The sequence below is a fragment of the Bombina bombina genome, chromosome 10 (assembly GCF_027579735.1).
Source record: "Bombina bombina isolate aBomBom1 chromosome 10, aBomBom1.pri, whole genome shotgun sequence".
In the NCBI taxonomy this organism is placed as follows: Eukaryota; Metazoa; Chordata; class Amphibia; order Anura; family Bombinatoridae; genus Bombina; species Bombina bombina.
In genome coordinates, this window is record NC_069508.1 from 97,668,344 (window position 1) to 97,696,099 (window position 27,756).

Sequence of the window (27,756 nt, forward strand, 5' to 3'; positions counted from 1 at the left end):
GGCCTGACTAGTTACTTTCTGAATTCTATTAAATATTGCACGATTCTATCTTGGCAGTTTTACAAGGCCTTTTTAACAGGTATTATATACAAAATAAAATGTCTTCCCCGTATTTCTCTTCATCTATAATAACACTTTTATACTCAAAAAAGATAAAGATCGAGAATCTCTGGATGCTTATAGACTTATCTCTTTATTGAACAATGACTATAAATTATTAACAGCAATAGTGGCCAACATACTTAAATCCTTCTAGGATCCACTTATACACACAGACCAATCTGGATTTATGTCAGGTAGAAACCCTACAAAAAATATGCGTAGAGTACTTACAATTATTGAGCATATTTGGTGCAATAAATTTAGATCAAGGGATAATATAGAAGCAGCAATAATCACAATCTATGCTGAAAAGGACTTTGATTCCATTACATGGGACCATCTATTTACTTCTATAGATAAATTTGGTTTAACAGGGCATTTTAGAGAATTTGTTCAAATGATATACACCAATCCAACTTTGATACTCTCAATAAATGGGCAATATTCTCCTAAGATTAATGTTTCCAAAGGCACAAGGCAGGGTCGCCCCCTATCCCCCCTACTTTTCAACCTCGCAATAGAGCCACTAGCAATAATCTTAAGAAAAGACCTAGAAGGTATTTTTCTGGGAGGAAGGAAAGTGGTATTATTACTTTACACGGATGACTTGGTGTTTATAGAAAACTCCCAGAAAAATATTCCTATTTTATTAGATATTATCCATCAGTATAGTACGTTCTCCGGCTATAAGATTAACCTCTCCAAATCGGAAATTCTTTGGTTACATAAAAACGTAAACAGTATTTCCTAAATGGTGTCATTTAAGGAGGTAGAAGAGCAGGTTAAATATTTAGGTATTATCTTAAAGGGACACTGAACCCAATTTTTTTCTTTCATGATTCAGATAGAGCATGCAATTTTAAGCAACTTTCTAATTTACTCCTATTATCAAAAAAAAATTCATTCTCTTGGTATCTTTATTTGAAAAGCAAGAATGTAAGTTTAGATGCCTGCCCATTTTTGGTGAACAACCTGGGTTGTTCTTGCTGATTGGTGGATTAATTTAACCGACCAATAAACAAGGGCTGTCCAGTGTTTTAAAATGAAGATAGCAAGAGAACGAAGAAAAAAATGATGATAGGAGTAAATTAGAAAGTTGCTTAAAATTGCATGCTCTATCTGAATCACAAAAGAAAAAAATTTGGGTTCAGTGTCCCTTTTAAGCAAGAACCCAGCCAACTGGTACGATTTAAACTACAAAAAAAGTATGGGCATCCTTAGCGAGAGATTTACAGAACTGGAAGATCCTGCCTTTTGGTATCTCAGCAAAAATCCATCTGGTTAAGATGATTCTCCTCCCCAAAATATTATTTATTTGCCAAAATCAACCTCTATTTATAAAAGATAAAGATCTAAAAAAATTCTATTCAAATTGTTTACAGTTTCTCTGGAAAGGAGGGAAAGCAAGCATAGCTTTGAAGAGACTAATGCAGAAAAAAGAACAAGGACGGCTCAGTTTCCCAAATATTAAACTTTATAACATAGTATTTATGGTTAAGATTGCCTGTGACTGGCTATCAGAAAAAGACATAGGCTAGATTACGAGTTTTGCGTTATGAGTGAAAAAGCCTCATAATGCTGCTTTTTCACTCCCGCTGGTATTATGAGTCTTGCAGGTATAACTGTACCGCATGCTTTTTTGGCCAAATGCAACGTAACTACCACGGCTTTCAAAAAGTCCTTTTTCAATGGGACTTCCATAGCGCCGGTATTACGAGTTTGCCTGTCCGGCCAAAAAGTGAGCGGTACAGCCTATACCGTCAAGATCCGTACCGTAAACTGAAAGTCAGTAGTTATGGGTTTTACGTTACAAAGCCGTAACATAAAACTCATAACTAAAGTGTTACATAGTACACTAACACCCATAAACTACCTATTAACGCCTAAACCAAGGCCCTACCGCATCGCAAACGCTAAAATAAAATTATTAACCTCTAATCTGCTGCTCTGGACATCACCGCCACTATAATAAACATATTTACCCCTAAACCGCACTCCCGCATCGCAAACACTAGTTAAATATTATTAACCCCTAATTTGATGTCCCTAACATTGCCACAACCTACATTACTGTTATTAACCCCTAATCTGCTGCCCCAAAATCGCCGCCACTATACTAAAGTTATTAACCCCTAACAGCCACTAACTTTAACATAATTAAAATAAATCTAAATAAAAATTACAATTAATAACTAAATAATTACTATTTAAAACTAAATACTTACCTGTAAAATAAACCCTAAGCTAGCTACAATATAACTAATAGTTACATTGTAGCTAACTTAGGTTTTATTTTTATTTCACAGCTAAGTTTGTATTTATTTTAACTAGGTAGATTAGTTAGTAAATAGTTATTAACTATTTACTAGCTACCTAGTTAAAATAAATACACATTTACCTGTAAAATAAAACCTAACCTGAGTTACACTAACACCTAAGATTACACTACACTTAAATCAATTACATTAATTAAATACAATTAACTAAATTACACAAAATAAAAAAGAAATTATCAAATATTTTTAAACTAATTACGCCTAATTTAATAGCCCTATCAAAATAATATAAAAAACTAGCCTAAACTAAACTGCAAATAGCCCTTAAAAGGGCCTTTTGCAGGGTTTTGCCCCAAAGATATCGGCTCTCTTACCTGTAAAAAAATAAAAATAAATTACAAACAACCCCCCAACCGTAAAACTCACCACCCACACAACCAAACCCCCCAAATAAAAACCTATCTAAAAAAACTAAGCTCCCCATTGCCCTGAAAAGGGCATTTGGATGGACATTGCCCTTAAAAGGGCATTTAGCTCTTTTTCAGCCCAAACCCTAAGCTAAAAATAAAACCCACCCAATAAACCCTTAAAAAAAAAAACTTACACTAACCCCCGAAGATCCACTTACAGTTTTTGAAGACCGGACATCCATCCTCAATGAAGCCGGGAGAAGTCTTCATCCAAGCAGCAAGAAGTCCTCAACGAAGCCGGGAGAAGTCTTCATCCAGACGGCATCTTCCATCTTCAAGACATCCGGCGCAGAGCGATTCCATCTTCAAGACATCTGGCGCGGAGCATTCTCTTCTGTCGACGGCTACTGAAGAATGAAGGTTCTTTTAAGGGACGTCATCCAAGATGGCGTCCCTTGAATTCCGATTGGCTGATAGAATTCTATCAGCCAATTCTTCAATCTGATACGCGCATTTTCATTGAAAGGTTTACTTCATCTCAATCTTAAGAATATACCTAAAGATGTGGTCAAAATGAAAACAGTCTATAATGTAGTGGTTTCCTGGATTAAGTACAATAAGTAGTTAGACATTAATAATCAGGTTTCCCAATATCTTACTATTAAAGGAAATCCAGACTTTACACCCTGGCTAGAGTAGAGTATTTTCAAGATATAGGAGCAGAAGGGCCTGATCTATGTAGCTCAACTTAAAAACTCAGAACTACAGACAAAACATTTAACGTATTAGTTCAGGAATTTGCTTTATCTCCAAAAGAGTTTTATGCCTATTTGCAGATCAGACACTTTTAGATTAAAAAAAAAAAAAAAAAGAGAAACATGGGAACAATTGGTCACTGGGAGTAATAGATGCTTGTTTAAAAATATAAGTCCAGAATCGATTTGGTATAACTTAATGATGCAGAAAACTGGCCAGGTTAATTTAGAGAATATAAATAACAGCTGGCGTAAAGAGTTTAGAGAGATCTTAGTAGAAGAGAGTCCACAAAGCTTCTAACTCAATCAGCTGGAAGGAATCCCATGTGAGAATTCTATGTAAGGCAAATATGACACCAGTAGCTATTGCAAAGTGGTCCAAACGAGATAAGATGGGCTGCTCTAGATGTAATTTCTCAAATGCCGATATTAGTCATTGTTTTTGGTCATGCCCCAAAATTCAAAAATTCTAGAGTAGAGTAAATTTTTGGGTTAACAGATTTATGGAAAGGAAATGCAAATTAGAGGCACAACATATATTCTTCTTATATCCAAATATAAAAGGCATGGAGAGCATAGCATTATTAATACGGCTATCCTGATGGGGCGTAATGTTATATTGAAATCTTGAAAATCCAAATACAGCCCAACGATTAAAGAGTTTATAATAATAAAATATTGATACAGATGAATATAGAACAGTTCATAAGGCAGAAGAGAGTGGCTCTTTTCTTTCAGAAATGGTTAAAAGTGTTGCTGACATTTCCAGTTAGGGTTCAAAAGCAGATAATATATCCCTTCAGGAAATCTGAATATTTTAGTATAGCTCTACTAACTGGTAGTTTCCCAGAGGCCTGGGGTGACTGAGGGTTGGGAGCAGGGGGCAGAGGGAGGAGTGGATATATAATGTAAATTTCTCCTGTTCTTTTTTCCCCCCTTTCCTCCCCCCCCCCCCCCCCCCCCCTTGCTCTCTCCCTTTTCTGTTTTGTTTTGTTTGTAATATTGCGTGGTAATGAGTGTCTTAGTACTGTGAAAATATGCTTTTTATACAGACTGTGGAAAATCTTTTTTGAGGTTGTATATAATAGAAGATAGAGTGAGTGCAGTGTCATAGGTGTCTCTGAAGTAGAAGAAAAGGGATAATACAAATTCCACCCGTGAGTGGAGAAGACAGGCTTTGTTTCTTTTTTTTTTTGTTTGTTTTCTTTGCCTTTTTGTTATTATTAATGACTGACTTGCATAGGAATGATTTAGTCTGGTAAACAGTGGTTTTGTATAATTTGGAACCCTAAGCTATTTTAAGGGGGACAAGAATATAAAATAGTGGATGACACTTTATGGATTTATATTGTATATGCATGTAACAATTAAGTAAGCATTGAGGCATCTATTACTGTTTAAGCTTCTGAATATGTATTTAATGTGGTATTTTGCTTTTTCTTGCTGTGAATACAACCTTAATAAAAATATATTTTAAAAAAACAAAAAACTTTTTTCCCCAGAACCCCTCTGTCATTAGCCATACTTTTTTTAGTAGAAACCTCCCTTACGCTCCAATATAAACCATATGTTGTTTTTCCTATTTTTCATTTCCTGCATTAAAGGGACAGGAAACCCCCACATTTTTCTTTTATGATTTGGATAGAACATACATTTTTAAACAACTTTCCGATTTACTTCTATTATCAAATTTGCTTCATTTTCTTGTTATCTTTTGCTGAAGGAACAGCATTGCACTACTGGCAGCTAGATGAACACATCTAGTTAGCCAATCACAAGAGACAAATGTGTGCAGGCACCAATTGGCAGCTAGCTCCCTCTAGTGTAAGATATGCTCATAATTTTTGTCAACAAGGGATACCAAGAGAACAAAGCACATTTGAAAATAGAAGTGAATTTAAATAAATGCTATGGGGCCTATCAAGCTCCGAATGGAGCTTGATGGCCTGTGTTTCTGGCGAGCCTGCAGGCTCGCCAGAAACAGCAGTTATGAAGCAGCGGTCACAAAGACCGCTGCTCCATAACCCTGCTCTGAGCAGGCGGACAGACATCGCCGGAAATCAACACGATCAAGTACGATCGGGTTGATTGACACCCCCCTGCTAGCGACCTATTGGCCGCGAGTCTGCAGGGGTCAGCGTTGCACCAGCAGCTCTTGTGAGCTGCTGGTGCAATGCTGAATACGGCGAGCGTATTGCTCGCCATATTCAGCGAGGTCTGTCGGACCTGATCCTCACTGTCGGATCAGGTCCGACAGACCTTGATAAATAGAGGCCTATGTCTGAATATTTCAAGTTTAATTTTGACTTGCCTATCCCTTTTAAAGGGACAGTTTATTCCATAATTTGTATTGTTTAAAAAGATAATTTTATTACCCATTCCCCAATTTTGCATAACCAACACGGTTATATTAATACACTTTTTACCTCTGTGATTACCTTGTGTCTAAGCCTCTGCAGACTGCCCCCTTATCTCAGACTTGCATTTTAGCCAATCAGTACTGACTCCTAGGTAACTCCAGAGGAGTGAGCACAGTGCTATATATATGGCACACATGCACTAGTGCCGTGTAGTTGTTAAAAAAAAAACAAAAAAAAAAAAAAAACCCTATTAACAATGCACTGAGATGGCTTAAAAATTAGCATATAAGCCTACCTAGGTTTAGCTTTTAACAAAGAATACCAAGAGAACAATTCATATTTGATCATTTAAAGCATATTGGAAAGTGGTTTATAATTCCATGCCCTATTTGAATCATGAAAGTTAAGTTTTAACTAGAGGAACTCCACTACCTTCTCCAGTCCTCCACTGGTGAGAAAGGTAGTCTGTTCTGTCAGGTGAGCACAATGTTATCTATTTGGCACACATGAACTAGCACTGACTAGCTGTGAAAAACTTTCAAAATGCCGAGGCGGCCTTCAAGGGCTTAGAAATTAGCATATGAGCCTACCTAGGTTTAGCTTTCAACAAAGCATACCAAGAGAGCAAAGCAAATTTGTTGATAAAAATAAATTGGAAAATTGTTTAAAATTGCATGCCCAATCTGGATCATTGTTTAATTTTGAGTAGACTGTCCCTTTAAGGTCTGTAGTGAATGTGAGTGTCCGTACTTCCTGCTCTCGATTGTATTTTGTAATCCGTTTCACCCTCTTTGAGTGTGCAGTGATTCAGTTCAAGTGAGTAAACAAACTGTTTAGACAGTAAATCGGTATCCCCTACGCTAAAGATGGCAAAAAAAAAGGAAATACCAGCTGAGCCAAGGCGTAAGCAGCAAATTCAAGATTTATTTTTAGCAAACAATGCAAAGTATATGCAACTTGAGCACACAGTCCTCTTGCGTGTTTTATGTGCGAAACTTCGTCACAGAGGTAATTTAAAGAAGCCCTCTCATAAGTATATGCTCAGGACATTATACACTAGTTTTTTTCTTTGCATAAATGTTTTGTAGAAGATCCATTTATATAGTCCATACAGGTTTTGTTTTTAAATCTATAAAAAAAAAAATTAAATTAACATTGTGCTGAATTTTCTATTAAGCCCCAACCCAAAGTTTTAGAAGTAGACTGTTGTCTAACCACTCCAGCTTGCTCCTGTTTAAGTAAAGGGTGTGTTCATATGTAAGGGGGAGGGTCTACTCTTTTGTTGCTTTTTAGCCCATTTCAGTGGGTGTCCCAGCCTAACCTTTTCAATAGTGCTAAACTGGGATCTTCTAAGTACGTTTTTTTTGTTTTTGTTTTTTTTTTAACAGGTTTTATACTGGATTTTTATATCAGTATATGTGCATAGTATTCTAACGTTTCAGAGATATAAAAAACACTTTCATCAGAACAGTTCTTTTGGGATTTCTTCACCTAAAATATATATAATGTTGTGTATATGTTGAATGCTTTCATAAGTAACCAAAATATATTATGTAAAATATATATATATATATATATATATATATATATATATATATATATATATATATTAAAAATGGTACCAGCGCAACACAAAAATGGTCAAATTACCCATAGGTCGGCGGTGTAGGAAAACCTAGATAACACTGCCTCCCTGTGCACGGAGAATCCAAAAAGATAAATTGCAAAGAAAAAGAAGACAAAATAGCGATTCTTAACACTCTATTTGCGGATACTTTGGTCCAACCTAAGGGGTCACATTTTGGCGTGTATTCGCCCTCACTTTGCCTATGAACTTATAATCAATTGAAATAGGACTTTGTGACCCACTATTAGTGGCCTCTATGGGTACGAATTATAGGATCCTCATTTAATTAGTGATCCTTGTTTTATTTGGGACTCAAAACTTTTGACAGTTTGCCATTTGTATTATTTTGTGTATATTAAATGTTTTGTTTTTTTTCTTTGTACCTGGATTCTTGTTGTGATTATTTTGCCCTAAATATATTATTTTTTCTCTTATACCCTAGTGCTGGTTAAGAATCGCCATTTTTTCTTCTTTGTTATATATCTATATAATATATTTTTGTTTGTGTGTGTTAGCCGCAAACCACGTTATAAATTTATATTGTTGAACTAGACACTAATCTCTACAATATTATTTATTAGTACTTATGTCCCTTTAGTGGTACTACTGCAATTTATGTATATACATGTAATGTGTAAAGTACAACATTTATTTACACTACTTTTTCATGATACCTGACCCATTGACCTGTATCTGGGGTCATCGGAAAGTGAGGAATGCTCTTTTTAAATAGGTTTTGCTCTGAATCTACCTACTATGACCTTCAGAAACCATGTTATTAGGGATGCACCGAAATTTCGGCCGCAGAAACGTTTTGGCCGAAAATTGCATTTTCTGTTATTTTTTAAAAAAAATTGCCTTTTTTCGGTAATATAATTGTGTAGTATATTTCAAATTTGATGCTAGCCTAAAGATGCTGTTTGAGTTAATTACTTTACGTACTGTTTTGCATATAATAATAGTTTTCTAGGACTATACTTTATTTGGATAATTGGTAAAAAAAAAAAAATACTGTTAAATCTGATTCTGTTACACAGAACTAAATACAGAATAATACAGTATATTGATATTTAATATTGTTTTAAGTAGGGATGCAGAAACATTTTGGCTGAAAATGGCATTGTTTTTTTTTGGGGGGGGTTTTCGGCCTGTTTTTTTTTTTCTTGGTGAAATTGTGTAGCATATTGTTTTAAGATTTTTTTTTTTTTTTTGTCCAATTTTAGTGTGTTACTAAATTAGTGTGTTACTACATTTTCGTTTTTCAGCCAAGTGCATCCTGGATTTTCGGGTTCGGTTTCGGTCCAGAATTTCCATTTTGGTGCATCACTACATGTTATCTTATAAATCTAATATATGTATTTGCTTACCATCATGTCACTCTTAACGTCTAACTCTGGCTCCATAACCACCCTCCTATACCGTATGCTGTATCTTTGTAGGTGCAGACCTCCCAAGAGTCTCACAGTCTTGGCTGCATCAGTTAATTTGCACAGTGACATGTTGCAGGCTCGGGGCTTTGAAAAGGCTCTTCTGTTGCAGGTGCGCACAGAGCGAAAAATCAAATACTGGTTCAGAGTTTGAGTGCACAGATCAAACCCTCCATCCACCCATTGTCTTTTTTGCATCAGTAAACGTCAATTTTACTTGAGTGTGTACAGCACAGACACTCTACAGCTTCAGGGTTACATTAATGCTGCATTTTAAATAATAAACATGCTACATTAAAAGCTCATTGGTTATAGGTTGGAAAAGCCTGTTGTGTTCCTACTTTGAGTCCGTGCCATTCTGTTCTTTTTATTGGTTCTGTTTGGAGTATGCTGGTTCTTTGCAGCAGAATTGAGCCATAAAGATTTAACCATTCTGTGTTTATCTCCTCACTCTTATGGTCCCTGGTTCAGATTGACTGTTTTCTAAAATATAATAATAAAAAACTACTAAGTGGAAGGGGGATGCCAAACCTGGAATTTTACCATTTTGAGTGTGTTGTAAATTGAAAGAGGTAGAGGGGTAGTGTGGGGTAACTGACAAATAATATCCCCCCAAAAAACAAATGCAGCTGCGAGGCCTTGGTAGACTCCTATTTCTAGACCGGAGGTGAAAAAAGTAGACTAGATTTCTCACACTACATTGTGGTATATGCCATAGTAGTGGAACAGTGGCACAGAAAAATGCAACCAAACTCCAACACAATTTTGAAAAAAAAAACTAATTTAATGATTAAATACAAGGCTTATAAATGGGTATCCAAGAACAAGCTTTACGCAATAGGCTGTATGATTAATTGCCTGTATTTGGCACAAAAACATGTGAGACTTGTATAGCCCTCAATGGGCTTTATATTTTAATATACATTTTTTTTTGAGTGTGGCTGCATTCTTTCTGTTTTGTATAACTACTACCACATACTTTAAAATAGCACGGCTTCAATGTGTTCAGGGCAACATGCATAAGTGAAAGTGCTTCTAAATATCTACATAGTTAAGACACAGTTGGTTTGCATTACGTCTGGACTTATAATTAAAAAGACATGGAAAAGGAAATGTTTAGCGTATTTTAATCTTCAAAAAATATTTATATTGTAGGTCAAAATATGAGAGAACTACATTTAGACGTATGAAGAGCCTAGCCCTATGAAACCAATGGACCCTGTACTTGCACAGGGCACACCAAAAGGCCACAGTTTGTTAATTTATATCTCATACAAGGGGTCATTCATGGTAGATGAAATGTTTAGTGTGTCTACCGCTGGAATAAAAATGTTCTACAGAAAGCTGGTATGGATCCCTTGTGCCAGCAATAATCGTCTTTGTTTTTCAGTGTATACATTGTATTCCTTTTTTTTCCCCCCTACAGGTGATGGAAAGTGAGGAGTTCATGCTCCTTCCAGCAAACCAGTTGATAGATATAATATCCAGTGATGAGCTGAACGTACGTAGTGAAGAGCAGGTTTTCAATGCGGTTATGGCATGGGTCAAATACAGCATTCAGGAGAGAAGGCCACAGCTGCCGCAGGTAAGATGCGATAAGTAGAAGGGACAGTTTACTCAAAAATGTTCTCCCCTTTAATTTGTTCCCAATGATCCACTTTACCTGCTGGAGTGTATTAAATTGTTTACAAGTATTTCTATTATCCTTATATTAGCATTTGAGTTTATTTAGCCTGTGTTATCCCCACCTATTCTAAAAAGCAATTGGCCTCAAGGCCAAGCTGTGTAAAACAGCCAGTAGAAGTTACATTACCAGAGGGTTATAGAAGAGATAAGGTAATAAAATTTTAATTTTCCATTGTTCTCTCCAAGTATTGGTGATTGGTTTATGGACAGATATAAGATAAAGAAGCAGGTTTATTTACACAATGTGATAAAGTAATGAGATCTAATTATACCTACAAGCTCAACCCATTTTATTAGGTTGTGGCTTCAAAACACAAAATTAGCTAATTCATATACACAAATAAGCCTTAAAAAAGCAAATCTCATACATTTTATACTCAGCAGCTGGTAAAAAAAGTAATTGGAAACACATGAAGGAAAAAACTATTTCTTCTATAAGTCCACAGATTCATCCTTTACTTGTGGGATATTATCCTCCTGCTAACAGGAAGTGGCAAAGAGCACCACAGCAGAGCTGTCTATATAGCTCCTCCCTTAACTCCACCCCCAGTCATTCTCTTTGCCTACTCTAAGTACTAGGAAGGGTAAAGTGAAAGAGGTGATAAAATGTTAGTTTTTATTTTCTTCAAGCAAGAGTTTTTTTATTTTAAATGGTACCGGTGTGTACTATTTTCTCTCAGGCAGCAGATGGATGAAGACTTCTGCCTGGAGGCTGATGATCTTAGCATTTGTCACTAAGATCCAGAGCAGTTCCCACAGAATGGCTGAGGAGTACTTAAGAAACTTCAGTGTGAGGAACGTTTTTCATGCTATAAGCAGTGAGGTATGTTCAGTCATTTTTTTTCTGGAGAGACTGTGGTATTTCAGAATTGGCTGACAGTATCCCCATGAGGGTAAGGGTAAGCAGTAATCCTAAGAGAAGAGGGGTATTACTAAGCTTGCATACAAACATTTTTTAACTGGGAGTGCTGATAACTTTTTTGGCAAGAAAATATTTATTCATCAGGAAAGTTGTTGATGATTTAATAAGAGGGTATGCTTGGCTTCTTTTTTGGGGTTTAAGAACCCACATGGCTAGTTTGAGACCACTCTGATGCGGTTCATTTGGCTTAGAGACATCGAGTGAGATGGGCAGGGCCTATTTTCGCGCCTCAGTTACGCAGTTGTATTTGCAAGGCAAGCAGCAAGCTCCAACTCCGGTGGGCCCTTGTGAGTGTTTTGGGCCAAATCGAAGCTTCTAACCCTGTTTTCCGGATCCCTGAGGGCAGGTAGGCACCACAGCAGGGCTGTGGGAAGGTGCAGGGAGTGTTTTTTCCGGATTTAAAAGTTTATTATTCATCCGTTTTTTTTTACTGTAAGGGTTAAGTGTTCCTTTCCTTGGGGGGCAAACTTAGCTGCAAAAGTTGATTCTTATATAAAAAAATTGAAACGATTGGATGATTTTAAAGCAGTTTTGCAAAACGTGTATGCTTTTTTTCTCTTAAAGGCGCAGTACCGTTTTTTTCAGATTGTTTGTGGTTATTACTAGCCTGTTCAACATGTCTGACATTGAGGAAAGCCAATGTTCAATGTGTTTAGAAGCCATTGTGGAACCCCCACTTAAAATGTGTCCCTCATGCACTGAAAGGGCAATAAATTACAAAGAACATATTTTAGCTGATAAAAGTATGTTGCAGGATGATTCTCAGTCAGAAGGGAATCAGGTTATGCCATCTAATTCTCCCCAAGTGTCACAACCATTAACGCCCGCACTAGCGACGCCAAGTACTTCTAGTGCGTCTAATTCTTTCACCCTGCAAGATATGGCCGCAGTTATGAATACTACCCTCACAGAGGTTTTATCTAAGCTGTCTGGGTTGCAGGGGAAGCGCAGTAGGTCTGGTGTGAGAGTAAATGCTGAGCCCTCTGACGCTTTATTAGCCATCTCCGATGTACCCTCACAATGTTCTGAGTTGGGGGTGAGGGATGTGCTGTCTGAGGGAGAGATTTCTGATTCAGGAAAGATGTTCCCTCAGACAGACTCAGATATGGCGGCTTTTAAATTTAAGCTAGAACACCTCCGCTTGTTACTCGGGGAGGTTTTAGCGACTCTGGATGATTGTGACCCTATTGTAATTCCACCAGAGAAATTGTGTAAAATGGATAGATATCTAGAGGTTCCTACTTACACTAATGTTTTTCCGGTCCCTAAGAGGATTTCGGACATTGTTACAAAGGAGTGGGATAGACCAGGTATTCCCTTTTCTCCCCCTCCTACTTTTAAGAAAATGTTTCCTATATCAGACACCATTCGGGATTCGTGGCAGATGGTCCCTAAGGTTGAGGGAGCTATTTCTACCCTAGCTAAGCGTACAACTATACCTATTGAGGACAGTTGTGCTTTCAAAGATCCTATGGATAAAAAATTAGGTCTTCTAAAGAAAATATTTATTCATCAGGGTTTTCTTCTGCAACCTATAGCGTGCATTGTTCCTGTAACTACTGCAGCTGCTTTTTGGTTCGAGGCTCTTGAGGAGGCTCTTAAGGTTGAGACCCCATTAGATGATATTCTGGATAGAATTAGGGCTCTCAAGCTAGCTAATTCTTTCATTACAGATGCCGCTTTTGAACTGGCTAAATTAGCGGCAAAGAATTAAGGTTTTGCCATTTTAGCGCATAGAGCGTTATGGCTTAAGTCCTGGTCTGCTGACGTGTCATCAAAATCTAAGCTTTTAGCCATCCCTTTCAAGGGTAAGACCCTATTCGGGCCTGAACTGAAAGAGATCATTTCAGACATCACTGGAGGAAAAGGCCATGCCCTTCCTCAGGATAAGACAAATAAGATGAGGACCAAACAAAATTAATTTTTGTTCCTTTCGAAACTTCAAAGGTGGTCCCTCTACCTCCTCCCCGGCTGCAAAGCAAGAGGGGAATTTTGCTCAATCTAAGTCAGTCTGGAGACCTAACCAGACTTGGAACAAAGGTAAACAGGCCAAGAAGCCCGCTGCTGCCACCAAGACAGCATGAAGGGGCAGCCCCCAATCCGGGACCAGATCTAGTTGGGGGCAGACTTTCTCTCTTTGCTCAGGCTGGGGCAAGAGACGTTCAAGACTCCTGGGCTTTAGAAATCGTGACCCAGGGGTATCTTCTAGACTTCAAAGATTCTCCTCCAAGGGGGAGATTCCATCTTTCTCAATTGTCTGTAAACCAGACAAAAAGAGAGGCGTTCTTACGCTGTGTAGAAGACCTATATACCATGGGAGTAATCTGCCCAGTTCCAAAAACAGAACAGGGGCAGGGGTTTTACTCCAATCTATTTGTGGTTCCCAAAAAAGAGGGAACCTTCAGACCAATTTTAGATCTCAAGATTCTAAACAAATTCTTCAGAGTCCCATCTTTCAAGATGGAGACCATTCGGACTATTTTACCAATGATCCAGGAGGGTCAATATATGACCACAGTGGATTTAAAGGACGCGTATCTGCACATCCCCTATCCACAAAGATCATCACCAGTTCCTCAGGTTTGCCTTTCTGGACAAGCATTACCAGTTTGTGGCTGTTCCCTTCGGGTTGGCCACAGCTCCCAGAATTTTCACAAAGGTGCTAGGGTCCCTTCTGGCGGTTCTAAGGCCGCGGGGCATAGCAGTGGCGCCTTATCTGGACGATATCTTAATTTGGGCGTCAACTTACCAACTAGCGAAATCTCACACGGACATCGTGTTGGGTTTCTCTAAGATCTCACGGGTGGAAGGTGAATGTAAAAAAGAGTTCCCTTAACCCCCTCACAAGAGTTCCATTCCTGGGAACTCTGATAGATTCGGTAGACATGAACATTTTTCTGACGGAGGTCAGGAAATCAAAGATTTTAACCACCTGCCGAGCTCTTCATTCCATTCCTCGGCCGTCCGTGGCTCAGTGTATGGAGGTAATCGGACTAATGGTAAAGGCAATGGACATAGTTCCGTTTGCTCGCTTGCATCTCAGACCACTGCAACTGTGCATGCTCAATCAGTGGAATGGGGATTTTGCAAATTTATCTTCTCAGATAAATCTGGATCAAGAGACCAGAGACTCTCTTCTTTGGTGGTTGTCACAGGATCATCTGTCCCAGGGAATGAGTTTCCACAGGCCAGCATGGGTCATAGTGACGACGGACGCCAGCCTATTCGGCTGGGGTGCAGTCTGGAATTCACTGAAAGCTCAGGGTGTGTGGACCGATAAATATTCTAGAACTGAGAACGATATTCAATGCGCTTCAGTCGTGGCCTCAGCTGGCTTTGGCCAGATTCATAAGATTTCAGTCGGACAACATCACGACTGTAGCATATATCAATCATCAGGGGGGAACAAAAAGTTCTCTAGCGATGATAGAGGTTTCCAAAATAATTTGTTGGGCAGAAACTCACTCTTGCCATCTATCAGCAATCTATATCCCAGGAGTGGTGAACTGGGAAGCGGATTTTCTAAGTCGTCAGACTTTTCATCCGGGGGAGTGGGAACTCCATCCGGAGGTGTTTGCACAATTGATTCATCAATGGGGCACACCAGAATTGGATCTGATGGCATCTCGTCAGAATGCCAAACTTCCTTGTTACAGGTCCAGATCAAGGGATCCTCAAGCAGTACTGATAGATGCTCTAGCAGTACCTTGGTCGTTCAACCTGGCTTATGTGTTTACACCTTTTCCTCTCCTTCCTCGTCTGATTGCCAGAATCAAACAGGAGAGAGCTTCTGTGATTTTGATAGCTCCTGCGTGGCCATGCAGGACTTGGTATGCAGACCTGGTGGACATGTCATCTCTACCACCATGTACTCTGCCACTGAGACAGGACCTTCTCATTCAAGGTCCGTTCCAGCATCCAAATCTAGTTTCTCTGCGGCTGACTGCCTGGAGATTGAACGCTTGATTTTATCCAAGCCGGGATTCTCTGAGTCGGTCATAGATACCTTGATTCAGGCTTGAAAGCCTGTCACTAGGAAAATTTATCATAAGATACGGCGTAAATATCTTTATTGGTGCGAATCCAAAGGCTACTCATGGAGTAAGATCAGGATTCCTAGGATTTTGTCCTTTCTCCAAGAAGGATTGGAGAAGGGGCTATCAGCTAGTTTCCTAAAGGGACAGATATCTGCTTTATCAATTTTACTGCACAAGCGTTTGGCAGATGTTCCAGACGTTCAGTCATTCTGTCAGGCTTTGGTTAGAATCAAGCCTGTGTTTAAACCTGTTGCTCCGCCATGGAGTCTGAATTTAGTTCTTAAAGTTCTTCAAGTTCTTCAAGGGGTTCCGTTTGAACCTATGCATTCCATAGATATTAAGCTTCTATCTTGGAAAGTTCTGTTTTTAGTTGCTATCTCTTCGGCTTGAAGAGTTTCTGAACTATCACCTTATCTTGTTTTCCATGCTGATAAGGTGGTTTTGCGTACCAAACCTGGATTCCTTCCTAAGGTTGTTAGTAATAAGAATATTAATCAGGAAATTGTTGCTCCTTCTCTGTGTCCTAATCCTTCCTCTAAGAAGGAGTGTCTGTTGCACAACTTGGACGTGGTTCGTGTCTTGACGTTTTACTTGCAAGCGACCAAAGATTTCCGTCAAACATCATCTTTGTTTGTTGTCTATTCTGGGAAACGTAGAGGTCAAAAAGCTACGGCTACCTCTCTCTTTCTTTTTGACTGAAAAGCATCATCCATTTTGCATACGAGACTGCTGGACAGCAGCCTCCTGAAAGGATTACAGCTCACTCTACTAGAGCGGTGGCTTCCACATGGGCTTTTAAAAATGATGCTTCTGTTGAACAGATTTGTAAGGCTGCGACTTGGTCTTGGCTTCATACCTTTTCCAAATTTTATAAATTTGATACTTTTTCTTCTTCGGAGGCTATTTTTGGGAGAAAAGTTCTTCAAGCAGTGGTGCTTTCTTTTTAGCCATCTGTCTTGTCCCTCCCGTTCATCCGTGTCCTGTAGCTTTGGTATTGTATCCCACAAGTAAAGGATGAATCCGTGGACTCGTCGTATCTTATAGAAGAAAAGTAAATTTATGCTTACCTGATAAATTAATTTCTTCTATGATACGAGTCCACGGCCCTCCCTGTCAATTTAAGACGGATTATATTTTTTTGTTTAAAACTTAAGTCACCTCTGCACCTTTTAGTTTCTCCTTTTTCTTCCTGTACCTTCGGTCGAATGACTGGGGGTGGAGTTAAGGGAGGAGCTATATAGACAGCTCTGCTGTGGTGCTCTTTGCCACTTCCTGTTAGGAGGATAATATCCCACAAGTAAAGGATGAATCCGTGGACTCGTCATATCATAGAAGAAATTAATTTATCAGGTAAGCATAAATTTACTTTTTATAGTATACTGTCCCTTTTAATGAAGAATTCACAAAGGTGTTTGTTAATCTGCTGTTATGATTATTTGTATGCACCTAGATTGCATTTGATTTTTCCCCCCAACTGCAGCATCCAGTGCCATTGCACGTATGGAAAGCATATTGTTAATCCGGTTAAAGATGCCAACCATATTCATTAGTCTCCTCTTTCTACATCAGCTTGAGTTTACAATCTGATACCTTGTTTGTATCTGTTCTCCTTTCACCTTGGAAGACCGCTAAGTAATTTATTATTATTAAAAAAAAAAAAAAAAAGAGCTAGCTCTGATGGTTTGTGGAGACCTTTAATAAACTTTCAGTAATTGAACAAAAGTGGTTGTACAAACATTTACAATATTAATCAGTATGATTCCTCTACAACTTGATATTTTCTTTTGCCTTTTTAGAGGATATTGCACAAAAAACACAGAATTTAGGTCAATCTTTAAAAAGATTAATCTTATTCCTAGACAAACTTGTTTTTTCTTGGGAACAATGTTTCTAATCAATTTAAGCATTGTTATAATACCACTGGCCTCCATGCTTTGTCTAGTGCATTGCAACAAATCGATTCAAAGATTATTATTCCCTAATGGGATGAGTGTCACAGGAAAGTTGTTCTTAGTAATTCTTGTGTTGTAGACCAAATTTGACTCTACTCTCTAGATGTTTGGTATCTCAGTATGAGATTATTGGTTCACAACCCAACATGTATAAACAAGGCATTATCTTGCTGGACAATGCAGTCCGATATGGACATGGGCAGGCCTGTGACTGATAATACTTCTGTGTCAGACAACATAGCCGTAGAATCCTGCATGAGGCTAAACTGAGTTTTTAAAGTTTTTCGCTGATTCAGGAATTCAAATAATGCAACTGGCATAGATTAATCTTCTGAGCACATCCACTCTGTCGTCATACTTAAAGCCCAACAATGTGTAATATTTGAAGCAAGAAAGTGACTGGTCTAACATGATTACACAAGGAGCCTTTGAACATATCACAATAAGACCGAGGCAAGCACTGTTGCCTTTATTTGAATTTGTGGCCCCCATGCTACAGGATCACTTCACCCATCTCATGAAGCATCTAATAGTAGAATGGGGCAACATACATGAGCTGAAAGTGCAGAGGAGGACACTGTCCATCTGAGGAGATGGAACCAGCTTCAGATGAGTATTTAGCTACTGAGGGGCAGAATCCACTGAAGCCTATGCTGACCTTAAAATCCCCAGGTGTGAGGGACTTTACTGTCTTGTTGCCCAGAAGCAGAGTGACAGTACCGGATTCCATGGTGATGCAGTTATTTACCCTGCTGGTTTACAGCCCTGTGCTTACGGGAAAACCTGCTGATCAAACAGATATTGGCTGCTATTGTGCATACTGCTGAAGAGGAAATCCCATGTGGGCTTGTGAAGCTTGCTTTGCATGTCGAAAAATTCTGTTAATATTCATTGGTCTGATGTCTAAGTGTATGCTGTATCCAATCATGATTTAGGCTTCGCTGATAACGCTTTATCGGATTATAACTTTGACTTTACATATACTTAATACAAGGATCTTTATGCTGCTGTGGGCTATTGCTTCTCTTGTTTGAGGAATAGGACACTTATACCTAAGACGCCCACTTACAGAAGCTCTACTTAGGCTCTCATATTGAGGACACCCTGTTCATTCCCCTTATAACACCTTTTTATCTACTATGCATGCCGTATTGTTTATGAAGATCCCCATGTGTATTTGACATTCACAATTTTCTTCTTTCCACAAGTTTATGCCCCCAACAAGTGGTACAGAGTGTCAGAGTGATTTATAACTATTTTTTAAAAATGTTCATTATTATATTCTGATCTGTCTAGAGTCTACATATGTAGCACAGTTATTGTTGACAAGCTTGGACATAAGTTCATTTAGGCTCTTTTTCTATCCCCTATGCATAGTCTGCAGATTGCTAAATGCAACTAAGATGTTATAGTATGGTTGATATTCTATTAATGTTAGTTATGATGCTTTGCTACATTGCAGATCTTGTTCACAAAAATGCTCTTAATGTCTGTGTACTCAACTTGTAGTATTACAGTGATATAAGGGCATTTGTTTGATTTATCTATGCTTTTTCTGTAGGTGCCTTTGCCTTCAGCCATTTGTACGTTGTATTAGATCAATTACAAAAATGTGGTTATAGCCACAGTTTCTTTGATGCTTTATTTGTTTTTAGAGTCGACTTTTTCTACTTTTTGTTCTCTTCGTCTGAGATCCGTTTCAATGTGTTTACTAAACCAGATATAAACTTTAATGGTTAACTCTTAAGATTGAAATAATTTTTTTATTGAGTGCATATCAGAACAGAATATCACATCCATCAACAAAAAAGATATAGATGTATCGCACACAAATCTCTCAATTTAAGTACAGAACAGAACTAGATTAAAAATGATTCAAAAGCACATTGCATGTAATTAAAAATTCAAGATATATCTCTGAATTTTTAAGTTTTCTGTGTCATAACCTAAATTTAAGTGAAACAACCAATGTCCCTGTGAATTCCAAAACTTTTATCTATTACTCCCCTTCCAATACCTTGCAAGATGACTAAAGGTACATTTCTCCAACATAGGTGTGTCCGGTCCACGGCGTCATCCTTACTTGTGGGATATTCTCCTCCCCAACAGGAAATGGCAAAGAGCCCAGCAAAGCTGGTCACATGATCCCTCCTAGGCTCCGCCTTCCCCAGTCATTCTCTTTGCCGTTGTACAGGCAACATCTCCACGGAGATGGCTTAGAGTTTTTTTGGTGTTTAACTGTAGTTTTTATTATTCAATCAAGAGTTTGTTATTTTAAAATAGTGCTGGTATGTACTATTTACTCTGAAACAGAAAGGTGATGAAGATTTCTGTTTGTAAGAGGAAAATGATTTTAGCAACCGTTACTAAAATCGATGGCTGTTTCCACACAGGACTGTTGAGAGGAATTAACTTCAGTTGGGGGAAACAGTGAGCAGACTTTTGCTGCTTGAGGTATGACACATTTCTAACAAGACGATGTAATGCTGGAAGCTGTCATTTTCCCTATGGGATCCGGTAAGCCATTTTTATTACATAAGAAAAAAAGGGCTTCACAAGGGCTTTAAGACTGTAGACATTTTCTGGGCTAAAACGATTGATATATAAGCATATTTTAATACTTCATAGCTTTGAGGAATTATTTTATTCTTGGGAACCTTATTCTCTAGGGGCTTTCCCTAATCATAGGCAGAGCCTCATTTTCGCGCCTCTATTGCGCACTTGTTTTTGGGAAGCATGACATGCAGATGCATGTGTGAGGAGCTCTGATACATAGAAAAGACTTTCTGAAGGCGTCATTTGGTATCGTATTCCCCTTTGGGCTTGGTTGGGTCTCAGCAAAGCAGATACCAGGGACTGTAAAGGGGTTAAATATAAAAACGGCTCCGGTTCCGTTATTTTAAGAGTTAAAGCTTTCAAATTTGGTGTGCAATACTTTTAAGGCTTTAAGACACTGTGGTGAAATTTTGGTGAATTTTGAACAATTCCTTCATACTTTTTCACATTTGCAGTAATAAAGTGTGTTCAGTTTAAAATTTAAAGTGACAGTAACGGTTTTATTTTAAAACGTTTTTTGTACTTTGTTATCAAGTTTATGCCTGTTTAACATGTCTGAACTACCAGATAGACTGTGTTCTGTATGTGGGGAAGCCAAGGTTCCTTCTCATTTAAATAGATGTGATTTATGTGACACAAAATTTAGAGAAAATGATGCCCAAGATGATTCCTCAAGTGAGGGGAGTAAGCATGGTACTGCATCATCCCCTCCTTCGTCTACACCAGTCTTGCCCACACAGGAGGCCCCTAGTACATCTAGTGCGCCAATACTCCTTACTATGCAACAATTAACGGCTGTAATGGATAATTCTATCAAAAACATTTTAGCCAAAATGCCCACTTATCAGCGAAAGCGCGACTGCTCTGTTTTAGAAAATACTGAAGAGCATGAGGACGCTGATGATATTGGTTCTGAAGTGCCCCTACACCAATCTGAGGGGGCCAGGGAGGTTTTGTCTGAGGGAGAAATTTCAGATTCAGGGAAAATTTCTCAACAAGCTGAACCTGATGTAATTACATTCAAATTTAAATTGGAACATCTCCGCGCCCTGCTTAAGGAGGTGTTATCTACTCTGGATGATTGTGAGAATTTGGTCATTCCAGAGAAATTATGTAAAATGGACAAGTTCCTAGAGGTCCCGGGGCCCCCCGAAGCTTTTCCTATACCCAAGCGGGTGGCGGACATTGTAAACAAAGAATGGGAAAGGCCCGGCATACCTTTCGTCCCTCCCCCTATATTTAAGAAATTGTTTCCTATGGTCGACCCCAGAAAGGACTTATGGCAGACAGTCCCCAAGGTCGAGGGGGCGGTTTCTACTCTAAACAAACGCACCACTATACCCATAGAAGATAGTTGTGCTTTCAAAGATCCTATGGATAAAAAATTAGAGGGTTTGCTTAAAAAGATGTTTGTTCAGCAAGGTTACCTTCTACAACCAATTTCATGCATTGTTCCTGTCACTACAGCAGCGTGTTTCTGGTTCGATGAACTAGAAAAGGCGCTCAATAAAGATTCTTCTTATGAGGAGATTTTGGACAGAATTCATGCTCTCAAATTGGCTAACTCTTTTACCCTAGACGCCACTTTGCAATTGGCTAGATTAGCGGCGAAAAATTCTGGGTTTGCTATTGTGGCGCGCAGAGCGCTTTGGCTAAAATCTTGGTCAGCGGATGCGTCTTCCAAGAACAAATTGCTTAACATTCCTTTCAAGGGGAAAACGCTGTTTGGCCCTGACTTGAAAGAGATTATTTCTGATATCACTGGGGGCAAGGGCCACGCCCTTCCTCAGGATAGGTCTTTCAAGGCCAAAAATAAACCTAATTTTCGTCCCTTTCGCAGAAACGGACCAGCCCCAAGTGCTACGTCCTCTAAGCAAGAGGGTAATACTTCTCAAGCCAAGCCAGCCTGGAGGCCAATGCAAGGCTGGAACAAAGGTAAGCAGGCCAAGAAACCTGCCACTGCTACCAAGACAGCATGAGATGTTGGCCCCCGATCCGGGACCGGATCTGGTGGGGGGCAGACTCTCTCTCTTCGCTCAGGCTTGGGCAAGAGATGTTCTGGATCCTTGGGCGCTAGAAATAGTCTCCCAAGGTTATCTTCTGGAATTCAAGGGGCTTCCCCCGAGGGGGAGGTTCCACAGGTCTCAATTGTCTTCAGACCACATAAAAAAACAGGCATTCTTACATTGTGTAGAAGACCTGTTAAAAATGGGAGTGATTCATCCTGTTCCATTAGGAGAACAAGGGATGGGGTTCTACTCCAATCTGTTCGTAGTTCCCAAAAAAGAGGGAACATTCAGACCAATCTTAGATCTCAAGATCCTAAACAAGTTTCTCAAGGTTCCATCGTTCAAAATGGAAACCATTCGAACAATTCTTCCTTCCATCCAGGAAGGTCAATTCATGACCACGGTGGATTTAAAGGATGCGTATCTACATATTCCTATCCACAAGGAACATCATCGGTTCCTAAGGTTCGCATTTCTGGACAAGCATTACCAGTTTGTGGCACTTCCGTTCGGATTAGCCACTGCTCCAAGAATTTTCACAAAGGTGCTAGGGTCCCTTCTAGCGCTGCTAAGACCAAGGGGCATTGCAGTAGTACCTTACTTGGACGACATTCTGATTCAAGCGTCGTCCCTTCCACAAGCAAAGGCTCACACGGACATTGTCCTGGCCTTTCTCAGATCTCACGGGTGGAAAGTGAACGTAGAAAAAAGTTCTCTATCTCCATCAACAAGGGTTCCCTTCTTGGGAACAATAATAGACTCCTTAGAAATGAGGATTTTTCTGACAGAGGCCAGAAAATCAAAACTTCTAAACTCTTGTCAAATACTTCATTCTGTTCCTCTTCCTTCCATAGCGCAGTGCATGGAAGTAATAGGTTTGATGGTAGCGGCAATGGACATAGTTCCTTTTGCGCGAATTCATCTAAGACCATTACAACTGTGCATGCTCAGTCAGTGGAATGGGGATTATACAGACTTGTCTCCGACGATACAAGTAGATCAGAGGACCAGAGATTCACTCCGTTGGTGGCTGTCCATGGACAACCTGTCACAGGGGATGAGCTTCCGCAGACCAGAGTGGGTCATTGTCACGACCAACGCCAGTCTGGTGGGCTGGGGCGCGGTCTGGGGACCCCTGAAAGCTCAGGGTCTTTGGTCTCGGGAAGAATCTCTCTTCTCCTGATAAATATTCTGGAACTGAGAGCGATATTCAATGCTCTCAAGGCTTGGCCTCAGCTAGCAAAGGCCAAATTCATACGGTTTCAATCAGACAACATGACGACTGTTGCGTACATCAACCATCAGGGGGGAACAAGGAGTTCCCTGGCGATGGAAGAAGTGACCAAAATCATTCAATGGGCGGAGACTCACTCCTGCCACTTGTCTGCAATCCACATCCCAGGAGTGGAAAATTGGGAAGCGGATTTTCTGAGTCGTCAGACATTTCATCCGGGGGAGTGGGAACTCCATCCGGAAATCTTTGCCCAAATTACTCAGTTGTGGGGCATTCCAGACATGGATCTGATGGCCTCTCGTCAGAACTTCAAGGTTCCTTGCTACGGGTCCAGATCCAGGGATCCCAAGGCGACTCTAGTAGATGCACTAGTAGCACCTTGGACCTTCAAACTAGCTTATGTATTCCCGCCGTTTCCTCTCATCCCCAGGCTGGTAGCCAGGATCAATCAGGAGAGGGCATCGGTGATCTTGATAGCTCCTGCGTGGCCACGCAGGACTTGGTATGCAGACCTGGTGAATATGTCATCGGCTCCACCATGGAAGCTACCTTTGAGACAGGACCTTCTTGTTCAAGGTCCGTTCGAACATCCGAATCTGGTCTCACTCCAACTGACTGCTTGGAGATTGAACGCTTGATCTTATCAAAGCGAGGGTTCTCAGATTCTGTCATTGATACTCTTGTTCAGGCCAGAAAGCCTGTAACTAGAAAAATCTACCACAAAATATGGAAAAAATATATCTGTTGGTGTGAATCTAAAGGATTCCCTTGGGACAAGATAAAAATTCCTAAGATTCTATCCTTTCTTCAAGAAGGTTTGGAGAAAGGATTATCTGCAAGTTCCTTGAAGGGACAGATTTCTGCCTTGTCTGTGTTACTTCACAAAAAGCTGGCAGCTGTGCCAGATGTTCAAGCCTTTGTTCAGGCTCTGGTTAGAATCAAGCCTGTTTACAAACCTTTGACTCCTCCTTGGAGTCTCAATTTAATTCTTTCAGTTCTTCAGGGGGTTCCGTTTGAACCCTTACATTCCGTTGATATTAAGTTATTATCTTGGAAAGTTTTGTTTTTGGTTGCAATTTATTCTGCTAGAAGAGTTTCAGAATTATCTGCTCTGCAGTGTTCTCCTCCTTATCTGGTGTTCCATGCAGATAAGGTGGTTTTGCGTACTAAACCTGGTTTTCTTCCGAAAGTTGTTTCTAACAAAAACATTAACCAGGAGATAGTCGTGCCTTCTTTGTGTCCGAATCCAGTTTCAAAGAAGGAACGTTCGTTGCACAATTTGGACGTAGTTCGTGCTCTAAAATTCTATTTAGATGCTACAAAGGATTTTAGACAAACATCTTCCTTGTTTGTTGTTTATTCCGGTAAAATGAGAGGTCAAAAAGCAACTTCTACCTCTCTCTCTTTTTGGCTTAAAAGCATCATCAGATTGGCTTACGAGACTGCCGGACGGCAGCCTCCTGAAAGAATCACAGCTCATTCCACTAGGGCTGTGGCTTCCACATGGGCCTTCAAGAACGAGGCTTCTGTTGATCAGATATGTAAGGCAGCGACTTGGTCTTCACTGCACACTTTTACTAAATTTTACAAATTTGATACTTTTGCTTCTTCTGAGGCTATTTTTGGGAGAAAGGTTTTGCAAGCCGTGGTGCCTTCCATCTAGGTGACCTGATTTGCTCCCTCCCTTCATCCGTGTCCTAAAGCTTTGGTATTGGTTCCCACAAGTAAGGATGACGCCGTGGACCGGACACACCTATGTTGGAGAAAACAGAATTTATGTTTACCTGATAAATTACTTTCTCCAACGGTGTGTCCGGTCCACGGCCCGCCCTGGTTTTTTAATCAGGTCTGATAATTTATTTTCTTTAACTACAGTCACCACGGTATCATATGATTTCTCCTATGCAAATATTCCTCCTTTACGTCGGTCGAATGACTGGGGAAGGCGGAGCCTAGGAGGGATCATGTGACCAGCTTTGCTGGGCTCTTTGCCATTTCCTGTTGGGGAGGAGAATATCCCACAAGTAAGGATGACGCCGTGGACCGGACACACCGTTGGAGAAAGTAATTTATCAGGTAAACATAAATTCTGTTTTTATTATACAGTAGAAAACCCTGAGTGTATTTATCCAGAGCAAAAAGACAGCCACTTTTATTAATGAGATCCCTCCACATCAAACCCCTGGTCTATTGTATCCCTACTGTCCTGTGTTCTAGTTTTTCTTATTAGTCTGTCCCCGAAGCATCCAATAAAACCAGATTTTATTAAGTTCCAGTGGTGTTCTGCAAATTTACTGCTATCTCATACATATTATATATACGTTATCAATTCTGGTCAGTATCTTAGTCCAATCTGGTGCCCCAACCTTTCAGTGTTTTGCAATACTTGTCCTAACAATAGTGTATATGATTCTAAGGAAGGTGTTAATGTGAGAATTAAATCTAACATTTTTCTGATTCAACAATGCCTGGGAAGCTTAGATCTCAATTTGTTCGTCTAATAGTTCCCCTAGAAACTCTTAACCAGATTTCCCTAATTCTATGGCATTCCCACCATATGTGGATATATGTACCTTTTACCGGGCAGCCCCTATAACAGTTCTGAGAACACCCTTTCACTGTATGATCTGATTGATCTGGTGTTAAATGCCATCTAAAGATCGATTTTATTAGCATTTTCTCTGAGGTCCGCACAAAGTAAACCTTTGTTAGAGTGATTGAAGATGGAGTTCCACTCCTCTATAGGTAATACTATTATCAAGTCTAGTTCCCAACGAACGACAGTCGTAGATTTGGATTTAACACTGTTAGATTGATTTTCTAAGTATAAGGAAGAGATTGCATGTTTCGGTCTATTCGGGGACTTAGAATATCTTTCCAAAACAGAGGTTGGGCCTGTAGTCTGAAATGTAATATGTTTACGTATAGCCACCATTATTTGCAAGTATAGAAACCAGTGTAGAGGAAGTGGATCTATTTTAGGTTGCAATTGATTATATGTAAGAGGAGTCTTGTCTACTAGAAAATCTGCTACTCTATAGAGGCCTTTATTCTCCCATTTATCTAGGATTATCTTACTATCATTAGGAATCAAATATTGCACCGGAATGACTAGGGAATTTGCTGGCATTAATCTGCCTTTTCTAGACTTTTTCCTCCACATTTGCATAGAGGTTATTGTGATTGGAGAGTACCTTGTCTTGTCAATTTCATTATATCTCTTCTCCCAGAGGATATCCTCTGGAGACTCAAATCCCCCTATTGCGGCTTCCTGCCTGGGCCATACCACATCCCTCCCCCCTTCTACACATCATAGAGGCCTGGGCCATCCTAGAGGCATTATAATAATCCATCAAATTCCGGGACTCCTACACCTCCCAGTTGTCTGTGCCTAGTAAGGACTTGATGGGGAATCCTAGCGTGTTTACTTCCTCTAAGTAAACTGTGAATATTTGATTAATTTAACTATTTAAACTATGATTTGTTTAACTATCTTAATTGGCATAATCCTGAACAAGTATAATATTCTGGGAAGAATATTCATTTTTATAGAGGACAAACGTCCATACCATGAAAAGCCATATTTCTGCCACCTAGACAGATCTTTTCTGATTGCTGTATATAATGGAATATAATTTGCCTTGTATAATTGGTTTGAGTGGGATGTCGGTTTAATACCTAAATACGAAATATGATCTTTTGCCCATTTAAAGTCGAAGTTTATCTCCAAAAGTTTGCTAGTATGTTCAGGAATATCTATAGGGAGAGCCTCTCATTTATCTGAGTTGATTTTGTACCCCAAAATTATAAAGAATTTCTGTAAGATATCATATACATAAGGGAGGGAGATCAACGGCTTTGTGTTAACAAGACATCATCTGCAAATAGGATAAGTTTATGGGACTTGTTACCTAAATCTAAACCTGTAATATCTGGGGAGTTACGAATGGATGCAGTCAGCGGTTCATTGCAAATAGGAGCAGGGATAGTGGACAGTCCTGCCTTGTTCCATTTAATATTTGAAAAATCTTAGATTGATGACCAATCGCTCTAACATGTGCTGTTGGATTTGAGTAAATATTCTTAATAGCTTTAACAAATGAACCTGTAAGCCCCATTTTGCCTAGGACTGTGTACATATAGGTCCAGTCCACCCTATCAAATGCCTTCTCTGCATCCGAGAGGAGCAGAGATGGCACCTTGTGATCTTTAAGGTAATCTATTACAGTAGTCATTCTCCTGACATTGTCTGGGGCTTCCCTATCTTTAATAAAACCCACCTGATCTGGGTAGATAATAGAGGGTAGAATCAGTTTAAGTCTATTTGCTAGAATCTTGGTCACTATTTTGATGCCTGGTTAATAAGAGAGATTGTCCTGTAGCTAGCGCAGTGTTTGGGGTTT

General features: G+C 39.5%; 1 protein-coding gene across 2 annotated transcripts in view; it reads left to right on the plus strand.

Annotated features, from left to right (window-relative positions):
* Positions 1-27,756, plus strand: part of KLHL20 (kelch like family member 20) — a 163,879-nt gene that overhangs the window by 60,898 nt on the left and 75,225 nt on the right. For both annotated transcript variants that reach the window (XM_053693256.1, XM_053693257.1), the window contains one exon: positions 10,384-10,542. In XM_053693256.1, coding sequence (XP_053549231.1) covers positions 10,384-10,542 — 159 coding nt within the window. The remainder of the gene's footprint in view (positions 1-10,383; positions 10,543-27,756) is intronic.